At 49.7% G+C, this 16,853-nt stretch overlaps 1 protein-coding gene across 1 annotated transcript in view; it reads left to right on the forward strand.

The window, feature by feature from the left end:
* The window catches only part of NACC2 (NACC family member 2), a 54,229-nt gene extending 38,880 nt beyond the window's left edge, over window positions 1–15,349 (forward strand). Inside the window, exons 3-6 of the mRNA XM_065648631.1 lie at window positions 5,547–5,714; window positions 8,163–8,268; window positions 8,541–8,638; window positions 10,128–15,349. Coding sequence (XP_065504703.1) covers window positions 5,547–5,714; window positions 8,163–8,268; window positions 8,541–8,638; window positions 10,128–10,627 — 872 coding nt within the window. The 3' untranslated portion in view covers window positions 10,628–15,349. The remainder of the gene's footprint in view (window positions 1–5,546; window positions 5,715–8,162; window positions 8,269–8,540; window positions 8,639–10,127) is intronic.
* Window positions 15,350–16,853: the final 1,504 nt, after the last annotated feature.

The raw sequence follows: 16,853 nt of genomic DNA on the forward strand, positions 1-16,853 counted from the left end.
CGACCCGTGTCGCAATGCCAAGGAGCAGGTGGGGAGCACAGCGCTGCTGTAAGGCTCTAATATACCACATTTCTGCTAAAATATCTCTTCCCCACCAGCACGCTTCAAGGGAGTTTCCTGTTTTAAATAAGCCAGCTATAGTATCAGGCTTCCTGGAAAAGCGGGCACACAAAAAGGAGATTAAAAAAAATAAAACCTAAGCTATTCCATTATGGTTTGGACTTGTACAGCTAACTGTGTTTTAATTACTCGGGATAAACTGTACCCTCAAAAGGTGCAGAATAATAAAACCATAAGATGGAAGAGAGAAGCCAGCTAATCCTGCTCCTGGCATGTAGATCCTGACAGCCTTACAAAGACCTGGGGGAGGGGGGAGCCCTTTAAAATAGTGATTGCCAAGGTTTCCAAGAGCCCCGTTCGTAAAAACAAAAACAAAGCCAAAGTAGAGCACAGCAGATGAAGCCCTGAAATTCAGAGATTTTTTTTTTTTTTCCTTCATCCTTTTTCTCCACTTTTTCCTTCCTCAGCTGAAGTGTTGACTGAGCTCATGCTGGCGAGCGGGTGGTGGGATGCTGGGGGCTGATGTTCTGCGCTTCTCTTGAGCATCATCCACCTCAGGCATCACCCACCTTGAGCTTCACCACCCACTGCAGGACCGCGCTGAGCCCGGGGGGCACAAAGCCTCTTCTTGCTCCAGGAATGGTTTGGTTTGTTTGTTTTGGTTTTTTTGCCCCTTTTTATAGTCAGAACCATGCTGAATCTCCAAAGCCAGGATCAGAGCAACAAGGAGCACATGGTCAAGGGTTTGATGCTAGAAGAGGGAGCCAGGAGAAAGTCTTTGTGAAGTGATGTCCGTCTTGCAGCGGTGACACTGGTGTGACGGACCAGGAAAAGTGCTGGACCTGCAAAAGGAGCTGCAGATAAATGAGAGGATAAGCCCGGTCTTAAACACAGACCGATGGGAGGAGTAGGTTTAGGTGTCAGTAGGCAGGGTGGCAGCTTGCAGAGGGAGGCAGGAGAAGGAGCATCAGCTCCCACCGGCCTCTGGGCCACGTTTGGTGGCCGCAGTGTCGCTGCCACTGTCCCCTGCCCGCCCGCTGCTGCGTCAGGCTGGGAGCATCGTGGTAAAATGGCTCCTTATTCTGTAACTAGGGCTGGTGATGGAGAACATGTGGGCCTGAAGGACACGAGTGAGACTTAACGAGGTTTCTAGCATCTGATCTGAGGAGCGCACAACTCCAGAAAATATTAAACAAAAGGAAAGTATTTTTATCCTGTTAATTACTGTTGTGGGCCTGATCTGAAGTGGGTTTCAGCAGGACTTGCAGATGCTCGGCGTTTTTCTGCGCCGAACCGCGTTCTTGTCAGTCAGCTCGCTGCTTAGCAGATGCAGTTAATTGAATTTTGACAGGCGCAGGCGAAGTCGCGCGGGGGTCCGTCCTCCCCTGCTCCTGCTGCGCCGGTTTGCAGGGGAGAGGAGAAACCTTTATGCAGCAAATGGCTGGAATGTAAAGGCTGGGCTTGAAAGTTATGAAATCCTGAACTGACAAGAGCACACTTCATTAAAAATTCATCTAAAATAGCCATTATAGAATAGTTGTGGTAATTAGCTGAGAGAATAGTTTTCTCTCCTGGCCTCTGATTCCTGACAGTAAGGAAAGAGGGCAAGAAACAGCCCAGAATGCGTAATGAGCGGCTCTGGCGCAGCATCCCGGACCCAGCCTGGGGCCGACGCGCTGCGACGATGGAAATCACGGCTGGCGACACCGGATAATTGCAGCTGTAATGAAGTAGCTGGTTCTAACCGCGGGAACGGCGATTCGATCCTGCGAGGACCGGGGCCGGTCTGACCCTGCTGCGCACGGGGTGGGATGCTGGCCAGCGAAGAGCTGCTGGGGTTTTGTTAGGGGAAAAAAGGTGTTTATTCACCCGAACGCTTTTCCTGCGGGTTTTTGTCGGGGTCGCAGGCAGCCCTGCCGCGGGACGTGCCGCTGGGGGCTGGCGGGAGCCGGGCAGCACCAGCATCGCCCATCCCGGCACACGGGGACGGCAGAACCTGCGCTGGGGCTGTGCAGCCCCTGGCCTTTTTTGGCATTAAACTTCCAGCCCCGGTTTCCTCCCTGTAAAACACAGATGTTTAATTTTAGGCTGGCAGATGTTTCACTCCTGGCTGAGATCTGAAGCGAAGGCGAGATAGGGGTATTTATAAACCAGTAGTACTTTTCCTATACTCATTCCAGGTTACCTCCCTGTATAAATAGGTCACAAATCAAATCTCTGCATTCCAGTACTTTGTTATAAATGTGCTATTTGTAAGGTGTAAACTGTCCCGGTTGGGACTCTATCGTATATCTCTCCCGCGGTGCATGCGTGTGTCCTCTGTGGTCCAGGTTTACGCACATGGGCAGATGCTGGCGATGCCACGGATGCTATTTTTGGGGTAGTCCCACTGCCAGTGGAAAATAGGCTAATGGGATAAAAATGTTTGTAAAATGTCGTTGTTTGCAAAGAAACTTCTTGCCGTGTAGAGAACAGGAGAGAATTATCCACGTGTTTACGTACGTGGTGACTGGCGGTGGAGCAGATGGAGGTGGTTTTGTAGCCGTTGTGATGGACCAGGGCGCATGACTTGTGGGTCCATGTTGGGGCTCTGTAAACTTTCATATTTGGGTGATATTTCTGTATCTCAAAATCCTACTTCTTTTATCTCAGAATCCCATTCCTAACGCATCTCTGGTCCCAGTCACCTTGGGCAGGATGTGCGACCCTCCCGGTGTCACTAAAACCATCCCGGGCTTAGCAGGAGGGTTGTGCAGTGGATCTCTGAGCGGGGCGGGAGGTTTTGGGGACGAGGAGGACACGCACAGCCCGGAGCCGTGGAGCACTGGTGGTTCCCAAACTCCGGCTTTCCTCTGAGCATGGACCGGTGAGTTGGTCTGAAGCCAGAAAACTGGGGATATTTCCCATTCTGGACCACTTGTTGCCAGCTGCAGCATCCATAGAAGTTTGAGATGGAAGCGTATATCTGAATAAATAAAATATCGCAGTGTTTGGCTGGCGGCTCTCGTTGCTTCCTCCGTCGCGATTTCCTGCCCCTCTCCGCTCCTTTCTTGGTCGTGAACAAAACCGTATTAAACAATACTTCGCATTGTTTGCCCCTTTCATTCAAAGGGAAGGAGCCGCTGCCCTCTGAAGATACAAATTAATTAGAAGCAAATACTATCCTGTTCTCCGGAGCAGAAAGGCCAAACAGACTGGCTTTCTTTGAAAACGTGGGACCAAAGTGTCTCTTGTATCCTGCTTCTTTACATAACCGATTGCTATCTGCTCAATTGAGGTGGCACTGAAAGGCCTGAATCTTCGGTCAGTTTTGTTTGGTATCATTGAATTCGTGCTAATGCTTCACTGGAAACAAAGTCCAAGAAAATGATTCATGCCCATGTTTAATAAGAGATTTATAGACAGCGAGCCAGCAGGACAGATGTAACCAAAATAGAATAGCGGATTGAGTTACGCTTGGGCTTTTTAGCCTGAGTTTTAGTTCGCTTTATGAAGTATTTGATTTCACAGGAAAAAAAATGTAAACTTTACCTTTTAGTTCAACCTGCGGAGGACTCTGGCTGGGAGCTGACTGCGGTGTCCATTCCTGCTGCTTCCTCTCCCCTGGAGATTCGCACTTGTTTTTATTTATCATTTATTTTTATTAATTATTGTGCTGTAGCCCGCCTGGGTGACGCTCACGCCTGGCCAGAGAGCCCCTGAAGGACAGCACAGCGGGGTGTCGGGTCCCCCAGACCTCCTGCCCCTCTGCTTTTGATTTGTTCAAGCTGGAAAAAAATCCTGGGAGTTAATTGGATATACTCTGCTTATCGCTCTTTGAAAGCAGCAGAAATACAGGAGGTCTTTCAGATGCTCCCTCTGCATGAGCAGGAGATGACTCCGATCTCCAAAGAGAGGGTGTCTGGATGCTCGGGAGCGTGTTAAACAGGGAAATATTGCAGCTGGTGACAATTCCATGTGTCAGTGGGTCTGCACAGCAGCATTGCAAAGCCCCAGCACTTTGCACAGATAATTGGGCCGCGATGGCAAGAAAAGTTAATTTTAAAACATCACATGGATTGCTCTGCCGCTGTTTGGTCCTTTATCACTGAAGGAAGCGCCGCTGCTTCGGTCCGGCTCCATAAACAAGGGGCATCCTCCCGGTGTTCCGTCTTTTTCAGGGTTTTTAGGAAGGGATGGTGAGGAGGGGACGGTCCCAGCCCCGTGCCCGCGCTGGGATCCCGCGGCACAGCCCGGTGTCGTGGGGCATGGCCCACTTAGAACACTGCTCCCATTGTACAGGAGCCATCGCCCTTCGGTTACTGCAGCAACAAGTCTGCAAAACTTGTAATATTATCTAGAGAGTGGAAAAGCGGCCCCCAGAACACTGAAATAATTGCAGGAAAGGACACCTCTCGAGTAGGAGACATTTTGAGTGCAGGAACGCTGATTGCTGGGTTGTTTTCTTCTCTCCGTATTCACAGATAGTGAGGCACAGAGCTGGGTTCGATTTTACACGTGGCACTTGACACGTTATCAGACCTTTTTGGGGAAAAGAGACGGATCGTTGTGGAGCTGGGCTGCCGTTCCGAGCTGCCGCTGCTCCCACCACGACCCAGTGCAGCTGGAGCTGATGTGCACCCATCAGGCCTCTTTCGCGGTCAAAAATTATCATTTTAAGCAAGCCTGTGGACTTGCGCTGTAAATGTGCTTTAGAAAGGGAATGCTCTGGATGTCCACAAGACCCGGTGCTGTGGGATATCTCGGTGCTTGCGGCCGTCCCGCGTTACTGGGTGCCGATGGGCAGCGCTGGGCTCCGGGTGTTGTGTTGGGGCGAGTGACAGCTGCGTCCCAGCAAAACCCAGTGATTTGGCTTGGAAGCCACAGCTTAATAACATTTTTTGACTTGTCGGTTGGGGTCTCTCTTGTTATCAAGAGGGAACGTTAGCCTGTGAAAGGCAGAGGAAGAGAGGGCGCTTCAGGGGGTGAGCTGGAGCTTGCAGGAGGTGCTGCTGGGTTCTGTCCTTGGGGGTATCTGCAGAGTCTGGCTTTGAACTTCAGCAGGAAAAACAAACATCAAGAGAAGTATTTATGGTATTGATGCAGGTATTTATCAACCTCGGGCAATTTATTGCCTGTTTTAGAGACTCCTGGTGAAGTCACCTGCCCGTCTTCTGAGGGCGCCCAAGGAACCAGCTCCGTGTGCTGCACTTCCAGAGCGATGCCGGCTGTGCGGGGTTGCCTGTTTTCATAACTGATTAACTTAGGGAAAGTGAAAGAATCCCTCTCCCAGAACCTGAATGTGCACATGAGACCACTGTGGTAGATGGTGGGGGAGACCAGGAGATGTTTCCACGTGGTCAAGTGGCATCTGCCCCATGGCCGATAGCCCCGGTGCAGGGAGGAATATTTCCAAGAGCTACCTGCAAAAGTCAAAATCTGACCTTCCATTCATGTTGTGTCTGCATAATAAACTGTTTTAATGGTTTTCCCTTTTAATTTTTAAGTTCCTCAAGAGAAGCCAGAGCAGATCCCACTGGAGAACCGCTCCTGTGTCCTCATACGACGGGATCTAGTTGCTCTCCCAGCCAGTCTTATCAGTCAGATCGGATACCGCTGCCACCCAAAACTCTACTCGGAGGGAGATCCTGGAGAAAAACTTGAGCTTGTTGCAGGTAATGAGGGAGAAACTTTTCTTTGCTTGATAATGCTGGCGATTACTGATATTTTCCTTCCTGAAATGTGTTCGTCTTGCACTGTTGCTGGAGTCGTGCATCTTGTGTGCCCTTGCTGTGTCTTTCTGGATTATTCATCACCAATCATCTTTTAAAAAGTTTTAAGTTTCCTTTAATTTGCTGATGGAAAAATGTGTCATTAACAGGATTTATTCAATTGAATTAATTTAGCATTTTAATTGAATTCTCCAGCTTGTGTTCTTCCTGATTGGTGTGGGCTGCATTGCAATTGTATTTTGATTTAGATGTGCAGATCTTAGGAAAAAAACCCCAAACCATCGCGTTATAACATTTGCAAAGCAAGGGAGATAAAATTTGTGTCAGTGAACAAGGTTTGAAAAAGCTGTAAAAGTTTTTTACAAATTGAGAATATTACTAGACTGTGAAATGCTGCAGTAGGAAGGAAGAGAAGGAATTGGGTTTGGTCCTTTCTTTTCTCTTTATTTTCATTTGGGGAGGAGAATTCTCTACTCTGTGCAGGATTTCTGGCCAGCCTAGGGTGGAAGATGCTGCTGTTCAGCTGTCAGCGATCCTGCTGGGGTAGGTGAACTGATCTTCACACGACAGCCCGTACCCGCTGCCCAGATGAGGAGGTTTCATTAATACCTGTAGAGCCCTTGGTACAAAAGGACGTGTGGCAGCACAGTCAATCCAAATCAGTTGTCCTTTCTTTCTGGCCATTTATCTCTTGGTGAGCAGCATGATTTTATTTTCAGTCTGTAGAAGGACTCTGGGTTTCAGAGGATGCCCAGAAAGGTTTCCAGCGGATGGAGGGCGGCTCTTTGATGAGCACACGCTGTAGCACAGTGGACAACACAAGTATTTATCTTGTATCGGGAATATTCATTTTGTACCCAAGTACATTTTATGTGAGCCTTCTTAAAACCATCAAGTGGTGCAGGTTATTTTCACAGTGAGAGCTGCAAATTGGCTTGAGGCAGCTCTGTTTGATTGGCATTTTTCGATCTGGAAAAAAAAGTAGATTGATATCTCTAACTGATGGTGGCTGCATGGGTTATTTTGTATTTATTAAAGTGAAGTTACCCTGGGTAGCGTCTGGCATTCCCCCGATGCCTTATCTCTTAAAACACCACTGCTGAAGAAAGTTAATTCCTGTCTTGAAGCTGGTGAGACCTGGGGGGATCTTGACCCTGGCGCACGCAGGAGGATCCCGCAGCCAAAGTTTTCCTCGACTCTTCATTTGGTATGTTTTCCCTTTGGTCCCTGGTTTTTCATGCCACGACTGATTCTGCAAACTTCAGCAGCTCTCTCCAAGAGGGTCTTCAACAACCCTGGCAGTCATCGTGGCACGTCAGATGGACAAATATAATGTGTGGAAGAGAACACATGGGAGATACCTGGCCAGACAAGGGATGGCTCGGAGATCCGGGGCCATTATTGTGATTTTCTGTGGCTCGGGGAGCTGGTGGGATCTTGCCCCGGCGTGGGCTGCTCTGCAGCTCCGTCTGCATCCAGAGGGTCGGGGACAATCACCCGTAGGCTTTCCTGGAAATCCAGGAGGTAATTTTATTTCTCCGGTAGATGTTTTTTCTATCTTGAGAACAGCGTTCTGGATCTGGATACAACCCATTATTTAATCTTAATTAAAAGCAAATACCAAAACCCTCTCATATTATAATACACTTGAAAAATAGGATAACCCCCTGCAAGCGAATGCCGAGGCAGGAGCCGTTCGGTCCGTGTGAGCTACGTGCGAAGTAAAAGTGTTTGATAAGAAACCTGCTGTAAAGTGCTGCCAGACCCCGGCCGTGGGAAACTGCTTTGGCAGGGGCTCCTTTTTCTTCCAGAGAGCATCCTGAAAGACGGGATTTCAAAGTCAGCAGTTCCTGTGCATTAGAAGGAAAATTCCCTGCTCGCCAGAAGTATCAAGAGGTGATGGGCTGGGGTTTTTGGAAACAGATCTGTAGCGTAAATGAGTACCTTTCCTGTGCTAGATGGGTTATTTTTCCTTTCTTTCTAGCTATATGTTCCGTGATCTTTCGCTTGAGAAAAGAAAAGGCCAAATGGATTGGGGTTTTCTTCCTTTAGAAAGAATAAATAGTCTGATCTGTACACATAAAATCACAGAATGAAGCCTTGCACTGTGTGTCTTTACAAAAAAAAAAAGGGGAAAAGAAGAGTCCTTTCATTTGATATCCATAGACTTCCTTTCTGTACAGATAAAATTAGGAATTATGATTACTTGGGGCTTGCCAACACCCCAAGGGGCTGCGGTAAGAGTGCCTGATGAGCTTTTCCAAAATCCTGCTGTCCTTGTTGGACTTTCGTAGCAGCACGTGAAGAGGACGTCGAGAGGAGCAGGAGCAGCGCGGCACTGCCGGCTCGGCAAGGGTTTAATTCTGAATTCTCCCTCTCCAACCCTTCCAGGCTCAGGTGTTTACATCACCCGGGGGCAGCTGATGAATTGCCACTTATGTGCCGGTGTCAAACACAAGGTTCTCCTGAGACGTCTCCTGGCCACCTTCTTTGATCGGTACGTGCTCTTTGTGCTCTCCCGAGGGATTCGGTTTATTTTCTGCTGTTTTAACCACGTTAATAGATAATGTGTCGTGAGTGCTTCACCCTCTGTATATGTTGCGCTGACTTCTGTGCTTTTTCTCAAAGCTGCTTGAACCTGAGCACCCATTTTTCCAACTCCTCACCTTAAAATCACGTAACGTGGTGATCCCTCCATAAGAACCTAAAGGGAGGAGGACGGTGTCCCCTGCAGTCCCCGTGTAAGGGACCTTTTTGCCTTTCTTGCAGGAACACGCTTGCCAACAGCTGCGGGACGGGGATCCGCTCTTCAACCAGCGATCCCAGCAGGAAGCCCCTGGACAGCCGGGTCCTCAACGCAGTCAAACGTAAGGACAGAGATTTACTGCTGCTCTGGTGGAACAGCAGCCGAGAGCAGCACGAGACCTAAGCGGGGAAGGCCACCTCTGTTGTGTAATAGCAAAAACTATATATAGTGAATTCAGGTTATAGGAAAATTAATTTATTTTTATTTCGCACCATTTTTGGGGTGTCTGAAGTGAGAAATTTTTTTAGTTTGGCAGTATCTTAATATAAAACATTGCTACTTGACTGGTTTGCTATATCTTAAAGCACTGTTTTTGCAGTGAATTATTTTACTGATAGGAGCTCTGAGAAGGAAATCGGGGTGGTGATTTCCTACCCCTGGGGCTGTAGGAAACCCTGATGGGTTGGTGCAGTGAGGCCTGTTTACCATGATGTACAGTGGAAAGCAATGCTTTCTCTCGCATCACTGGATTCTGGATAGTGCGTCCCTATATAAATATTATTGTGCTGGAAGTTGAAACTCTAAGCAATTTTTTTTAATTTTTAAGATTTGGAAGATGAATCCTTTTTTCTTCCTAATTATTGCTGTGCTGCTGAACTCCAGAGGCCCTCCAGCCACCCTCTGAGATCTGTAGCACCATGGAGAGAAAGGATAAGACAGCAGATGTGCGATTCATAAAGACAAAACCACTAAAGTGCGCTGTTGGTTCTTGCCCATAGCTCGTGCATGGTGTCCTCCTGAGACAGCTCCCTGTTAGACTCCCAAGTCCAGACCTTCCTTGGTCCTCGCCAAGGCTTGCACAGGGTTTCAGAGGCTGGGAAGCCTGCGCTGCCCAGGGACAGTGCCTACAGCACGCTGTCGTGTCTCGGGGCACAAGGCAACTTCTCGCCACCTGGATTTTCCGTGTTGATAGTCACTCCCCATGGCCGTGTGACGATGCTGCTCCATCACATCGGGTGCCAGGTCCCCGCGGAGGAGCGGGGCTGCGGCCGGGGTGTCGCTGGGCTGTGCCGGGGATGCAGGAGCAGCCGCGCTGGCCGGGCCGCTGGTCCGCGCGTGGTTGTCCCCGCGGTGGCCGGTGTGGGTCGGGCAGAGGATGGTCTTGCGGGCTCCACCGCTTGGTCACGAGCAGCTCTGACACTTGCCAGCCCCGCAGCTCTGCCTGCACCACCACGGTTGTAAGAGCCATCAGTGGATCTACTGTTGAGGGGTTCACGTTGAGCTTTTGTGTGTCCATCTGTGGTTTTGGCCACCCCAGCGTGCTGCGGCTCCTCTGGGGCTCCCTGGGGAGCGTGTGGTCCTTCTCCAGCCCCCTTCCCCATGCCACCTGGGCTTTTTATGCCTTCTGGTTTTATCCTTCTTGATTGTCTCTATTTCGAGCTAAGGAGTCCTTGTCTGTCAGTCTCTCCTTGCGAGAGCTCTGGCACGCGGGTGGCACCAGCCCGTGCCAAGACATGTCTCTGGGACGGGGCAGAGGCTGCGGTCACCGTCGTGCTGCCCTGATGTCACTTCCTCCGCATCCTCAGCTCTGTGTATCCCTGTCTTTGCAGTGTATTGTCAGAATTTTGCCCCGAGCTTTAAGGAAAGCGAGATGAATGTTATCGCAGCCGATATGTGCACCAACGCCCGCCGGGTCCGCAAGCGCTGGCTGCCGAAGATTAAGTCCATGCTGCCGGAGGGGATGGAGATGTACCGCACAGTCATGGGCTCCACCACAAACAGTGTCCCCCTGGATCCCGAATTCCAGCCCAACACCGCTCAGGTCTTTGAGCAGCGAATCTATGCAGAAAGGAGGAGCGACTCGGGAACTATAGTAGCCTTGAGAACTAACACGGTGAACGTGGAGCTGAGCAACGGATCCAACCAGTCCTTCGAACAGAGCGAGGACGCCGAAGGGGCTGGCTCGGTGATCCAGGAGCCGGCTGCCACAGACGCGATGGCATCGGATACCCAAAGCACTCCGCAACCTTTCGAACAAGGCTCGGGCTCCTCCAGCCGGCCCGAAACTCCCGTGAGAAGACAAGATGGTACTTACGGAGGGACTTTATAAAGAGGGCAAACAAATAAGGGATCTGTAATACTAAAGCTGCTTGCATGCGTTACTAATACAAAACAAAAAATGTGATCAAGCCACTTACCTACTGAACTGCTACTGTTGCCTGAAAAAAATGTGATTTTTATTCTGCTTGTATTTAAAATTTATGAAGGAAATAATCGCATTCGTTATACTGTAAACGACTAGGTCTGTGGCGACCTACTTAAAAAAAAATATTGGGCTCCTTTTTTGATATTCCTGAGGTTAGTCTATAAGATCGTAGCTTTTTCTTTTTTTTTCTTCCTTTTTCTTTTTTTTTTTTTCTTCTTATTTTAAGAAGGGGAGGAGAAAAGCTAGCCACCCCCCCAACCACCACCACCCCCGTCATCACCACCCCATCCATTACTCAGCTCAGAAGTAAAGCCATCGATAACCTTGTCCTCTAAAGAAAGTTTTACCGTCACTTAACAGGAAAGCGAGGTGTGTTCGGGTACAAGTGCTGCGACTGGCGATGTTTGTCTCTAGCAGAGGGGCTTTGGCCAAGTGGGGCAGGGTGGGGGGAATCGTTCAAGGTTTCTGGTGTCGGAGGGAGCCCCCGGGGGCTCGGTGCCGCTGTCTCGGGGAGTTTTATCCGTTTCCCGGGAGCAGAGATGGTTCCGCAGACGTTCAGGCTGGCACGTGTCGGGAGGACCGCGTGGAATGCAGGTGGAGACCCTGGCCGGTGTTGTGGTTGTCGTCTTTTTTGTTTATTTGGTTTTTTGTTTCTTTTTTTTTTCTCAAGACGGCTGAGCTTTGGGTTTGGTTTCTCTCTCCCTCCCTCCCCGCGACTCCTTTTTGTTTGCTTCTCCTCACACCTTCACGTCGCCCGCTTCTCGGGCGAATGGGCTCGTGTCACCCGCTGCTCCCCATCACCCCGGGGCAACGGGGTGGGCAGGGGGACCAAGTTGTGGGGGGGATGTAGCCCCCCCCAGCTGCCTGTGAAGGGCTTGGGGAGGAACCCCAGTGCAGAAAGCACATGGGTCTTGCTCCAGAGCCGCGAGCTCTTGGCGTCGGCTCCCGGCAGCATCCGCACCGGAGACAGAGCGCGGTGCAGCCGCCGGCGCGGGGCTCGCCCGCTGCCCCCTCCTCTCTTCCCCGGGCCAGATGAGCTCACGCTTTTCAATAATTTGGAGTGCACTGGATGCAGAAAGGTTGGGGGAAAAAAAAAAAAAAAAAAGAAATTAGCTTTGAGCCCTTCTTCTTTGAAGAGGTTTTGGGGAAGAGGAAGCATTTCGCCTCTTGCTCTTCCTCCAGACAGGCCCTTCTGGGGAAAAGCCCATTGTGAGTTGTTTGTTGTTTGTTTGTTGAAAGCCGATGTCCCCAGGCTGTGTTGGCCTTGGTGGCGCCGCTGGCCTTGGCTCGGTGGTGTGGGCACGGGGATGGGACCCTCAGGCGGCCCCGGAGCGTGGGGGGGGCCCCGCTCGGCCCCCGCTCGCTGCCTCCTGCCCGCGTGGCCTTGGAAACCCCCAAAAGGACCGTCCCCCCCCGCAGACCCGGCCCCGCGGGGCTCTGGGTGCTGTCACCCAAGGGATGGGGTCAGGGATGTGAAAGCCAAGTAGAGCTTTTTAATTTTTCTTTTTTTAATTATTTTAATTATGATTTGTACTGTGACTAAACGGCCTGCTTTAATGAGATTTACAGCTTGTTCTTTAACAAGTTTGAGACTATGAACAAGTGCGACGTGCACAAAAAGTCACTTTTGAAGGCGACTGTGGCTGCGCTCTTCTTGTCTTTCCTGCTTTGGTTCCCGAATCCAGACGGCGCTTTGCTCAGGGTTTTCTTCCTTCTTTGTATTTCCATTGGGAAAGGGGGAGCGGGGAGAGGATAACCCAACTTTTTGGCCATTTGTTTTGTTTTCTTCGATACTTGAAGCAGTTTTTTGCATCCTAGGAACAAAGCTGTCCGGCGTTTAGCCCCTTCTACTGCTCTTTGCCCTGAGAAAAAACTCCATGGTGAGTCTCGCACAGCTCTGGGTTTTTGGCACGGCTTGGTGTGGGTGCACGGCGGTGCGGGGGGAGCTCGAGCAGCCGGTGCGGGGGTGCGCGATGCTCCGGGCCCAGCGCGGCCGGGGGCTCTATTTGCACTTTACCCACCGCAGCAAACAAAACTCGGGCTCTTGCCGAGGCCGGTGCAGCTCGGGAGGGCGACAAACCTGAGCAGGGGGACCCGAGAGCGGAGCTGGGGGGCTCCTTCCCCAGCACCCCCGAGGAGATGGAGCCGTTCAGGTCCTTGGCCCTGGGGGTGTCCCTGTTCCCCCGGGCGGCTGCTGGGGTGCAGCTCTTGGGCAGGTTGGGGGGCTGTGGGGGTCCGGTTTGGCTGAGGGCCCCCCGATCCCTCATCACCTCGCCAAAAGTTTGGGTTTGCCGAAAGCTTCAGGCAAGGCGGGAGCGGATCCAGGCGTCGGAGATCGAACGCTGGCCCTCTGTGTGTGTCTGTGCATATATATATATATAAAAATATATATATATTTAAGAGATATTGCAAAGGGTTCCTCCTCCTGGTTGGCCCTGGAGTTTGGGGAGCAGGGTGACCCCCCGCTGGAGTTCGCAGTTGGCTGAGGGATTAATTCCAGACCAAACCCCGACGGCCGGCGGGGGCACCGGGGGGCAGCAGCAGAAGTACTTGAATGGCTTAGGACAGAGAGTCTGAAGAGAGTCAAGTTGCACAGTGAAAATATATATTTTTATACCTAGCACAACTTCCTGTATATTTCTGGGGCTTTTTCTTTTTTTTTTTTTCTTTCTTTTATTTTTTTTAATTTGGGTTTGTTTTATTAATTATTATTATTAGAAAGGCAAACTTCTAAAATGTGAAGGGCGTTGGGTTTTTTTCCTTATCTGGTAGATGAGGGCAAGCATTTTGCACTAATGTTTCCTGTGTGTGGAGGATTAATGATATGTTTGAAAATGTTATATGATAATGATTGTATTCTTCCGAAAACAAAAAAAAAAAAACAAAAAAAAAAAAGAAAAAAAAGTAACCCCTTTAAAACACTGAATGTAAGGTGAGAACAGAGCAGTCCATCGATTGTATGCGGCTTTCCTGAGTGCCTTAGAATTTTTTGATCATTTTTTCCAAGGAAAACAAGATTAAGAAGATCAGATCATAACCGACTCCTTCCTCCTCTTTGTTTACGACACTATTTTAAATTCTAGAATTTGGGGCTGCTTTATAATGTGAATAGGAAACTGCATTCATCTAGGTCTGGTAGTGTAAAATCAAAGCATCAGTATTTATGGTATGTCTGCACCTTTATTCTTATGCTTGACTATTAGCAATATTACATGTATATTATATATCTAAAGTTATACCAAGCACCTTTAAAGAAAACCGAGCGTAAGCGTCCGAGTTACCTGCAGCTGCCATATAGAGTAGGAGCCAGCCCCTCTCCTCGTTAGCGCCAATTAACGCCGCCGTCCCCAGGGCTGCTGCTTTGCAGAAGGGCTGCATGACCTTCTGCCTCCCCGCGGGTCCCACGTTGGGTCCCCCCGTGTCCCATCCCCGTGTGCCACCCCGGTGGCCGTCCCGGCCGGTTTGGCCGCGGTGCCACGGGCACAGGCCGCCCGGGGGGGGCTCAGCGGGAGGGACGGGGCTGGCGTCACCGCGGAGCGGGTCCAGTTTGTCACCGTGATGGTTTAATTCTTCTAACTGTGGTTTCACCCAACAAGTTCCCCTGGGGGCTCCTCCAGCCGTGCGAGGGGTTCAACCCAACCCGGCCCCCCCAAAACTGGAATTCCCGGGGCTTGGGGGAGCATCGCAGCCCTCAGGCCTCTGCCCCCGCGGTTTTGCTCAATTCGCTTGGTTTTTCTGGAAATCGCGGGCGGGGAAGGGCCAAGGGGCCCCGGGAGGACCCCCAGCCGCCCCCCCGGCGGTAAATCCCGGTGTCCATCCCGCGGGCTCCAGCCGCCGGGCGAACGTTCCGCTGCCCGAGTCCCTGCGGGGAGGGGGCCGGGGTCCAGCGCGCCCGCATTGAAACCCCTCGACTCCTCCAACGAGTTTCTTCCACTGTTAAAAGCGTTTTGCACAAAAAAAAAAAAAAATATAAAAAATAAAAAAAAAATTAAAAAATTAAAAATTGTGATTTTTATGTCAAGGTAAAAGCCAAAACTTGCAATACTATTTTTAGCAGACAAAAAAATAAATAAATAAATAAAGAACAACTGAGTATAAATGTATAAATATTTTTGACTTGAACATTTGGATGGCACTTGATTCAAATAGAACATTAATCCTTTGGACAGAATGTTTGGGAAAAAAAAAAAAGGACTTAAAGTACAAGGTTGTTTTTAAAGCGTCTTCATAGGGTATTAAGTAGTACTGTAATTCATGACTGTTAAAAATACTTTCTGTGCTGTAAGGAAATCTCACAGTACCACTGAATTATGTTCCTCAGCTGTCTCAGCCACGAACGATGCTAGCTTCTTTTTTTTTTTATCCTGCATTATTCACTAGTATTTATGTGCTCTTACTCTGTATAGTTAAGACTGTTATTTTGTAGCCATGGCTGACACGATATATCAGTAACTAAAACAAAAAAAAAGAAAAGATTAAGACCCCCCGAGTTGGAACTGTGCTCATAGCTGTTTTCATATGAAGAAAAATCCATTTAAAAAAATAAAATAAAAACCAACAATGTGATCATTAATTGTAAAACGCTTTGTAAAATTCACATTTACAAAATAATAAAGTAAATGACAATTAAAGGCTTTTCTTTGCTCTGTTTGCTTTCTTTCTGGGTGGTGGGTGTTGTCAATCAGGTGGTTGTTAATAGGGGCTGAAGGGGCCACGTGTCCCTGTGCTGCTGGTGGTGACACAAACCCCAACCGTCACCAATTGCCCAAATTTGGGGGTTTTCAGAGTTCCCTGCCCTGGGCTCCCCCCTCCTCACCCGAGCTGCCTTGAGCATCTTTTGGCTCTTTTTCCTGGACGCATCACGCGCTCCCTCCACCTCGCGCTCCCTTTATTTATTATTCTTTTTAAAACTTGAATTTGCAGCCCCCCAGAGCAGCGCTGGGGCCGCAGCATCAGCCGAACCCACCGATTCCACGCTCCGCCGAGGGAAAAACCTTCATCGGGCTCCGAAAATCCGGGCAGGTAACCAGGTAACTGGGTTTTTGCAGGGGCAGGACCCAGCGCCCCGGCTGGGACCCAGCGCAGAGCTGCCAGGGTGCTCGTTCTGCTCTCCATCATTTTCATCTTCTTTTTTTTTTTTTTTTTTTTTCCCCCAACCCAATTGGCCATAAAATTGCTGAGAAGCTGCATTTCCTCTGCTTAGCAAAAAAAAAAAAAAAAAAAAAGTGCCCAAAACCACTTGCATTTGGGGTTTCATTTAATCTCTTCTCACTGAAAGGAAAAACACAGAAACTTGGATGCTCATGGACGGCACATACCGCCGTGTTATATAAACCATTTCAAACTGATTTATTCTAAATGAGTTGTTATAATCAGAATTTTCCTTACGAGCAGCTTTCTTGCAAACGTCAGTATTTCAGGGGAAAAAAAAAAAAAGCCATCACACGGCCGCTCCAATATTTCAAACTGATTACTTATAAACACCATTTCTAAAATTAGGTCTTTGGTGTGCGGTATTGTCAGAGTGGGTGTATTATGATCTGCAGAGAGTATAAAAAGATAAATGAGTTATTTAACCAAGTAAACGACGTTGCTGTAGAAATGTGCAGTGGGGAAGCGCGGGGGGACAGGACCTCGCATTGCGGCACCGCGTGCGGAGGAGCCGCTGGAGTCCGCGCAGGGCAGGTGGAGGGAGGTTTCTTCTTTGCGTTAACGTTATTTTTTATTGCTATTGTGATAAAACAGCCGATCCCTCTGCCTGGCGCAGGGCCGAGATTTTGGCTGGAGGCTGAGCCGTGGGGTGGCGGGTGCACCCGTGGGTGCGTCCTTCCCGGGGCCATTAGAAAATTACTATTTTTCGATGCTGTATTGGGTCACAGCTGATTTTTGGGAGGCAGCACTGGGTTTTCAAGATTCGACTTCATTTTCTCAGGATCTGCTCTGGAGGGAGAGACACCGGAGCACCGTACCTGCTCAAACTCTCTGAATTTGGCTTTTCACCTCCACCCCCAGCCGGTGTTTGGCCCCCGGGGTGTTACGGGGCTGGCCTGGGTGCGCGTTGTCCCCACCATGGGCCCCCAGGGATGCAGCCGGGTGAGTGCTGGGGTTGGGGACAGCAGGGACGCCGCAC

Source organism: Caloenas nicobarica, chromosome 19, assembly GCF_036013445.1.
Source record: "Caloenas nicobarica isolate bCalNic1 chromosome 19, bCalNic1.hap1, whole genome shotgun sequence".
Classification (NCBI taxonomy): Eukaryota; Metazoa; Chordata; class Aves; order Columbiformes; family Columbidae; genus Caloenas; species Caloenas nicobarica.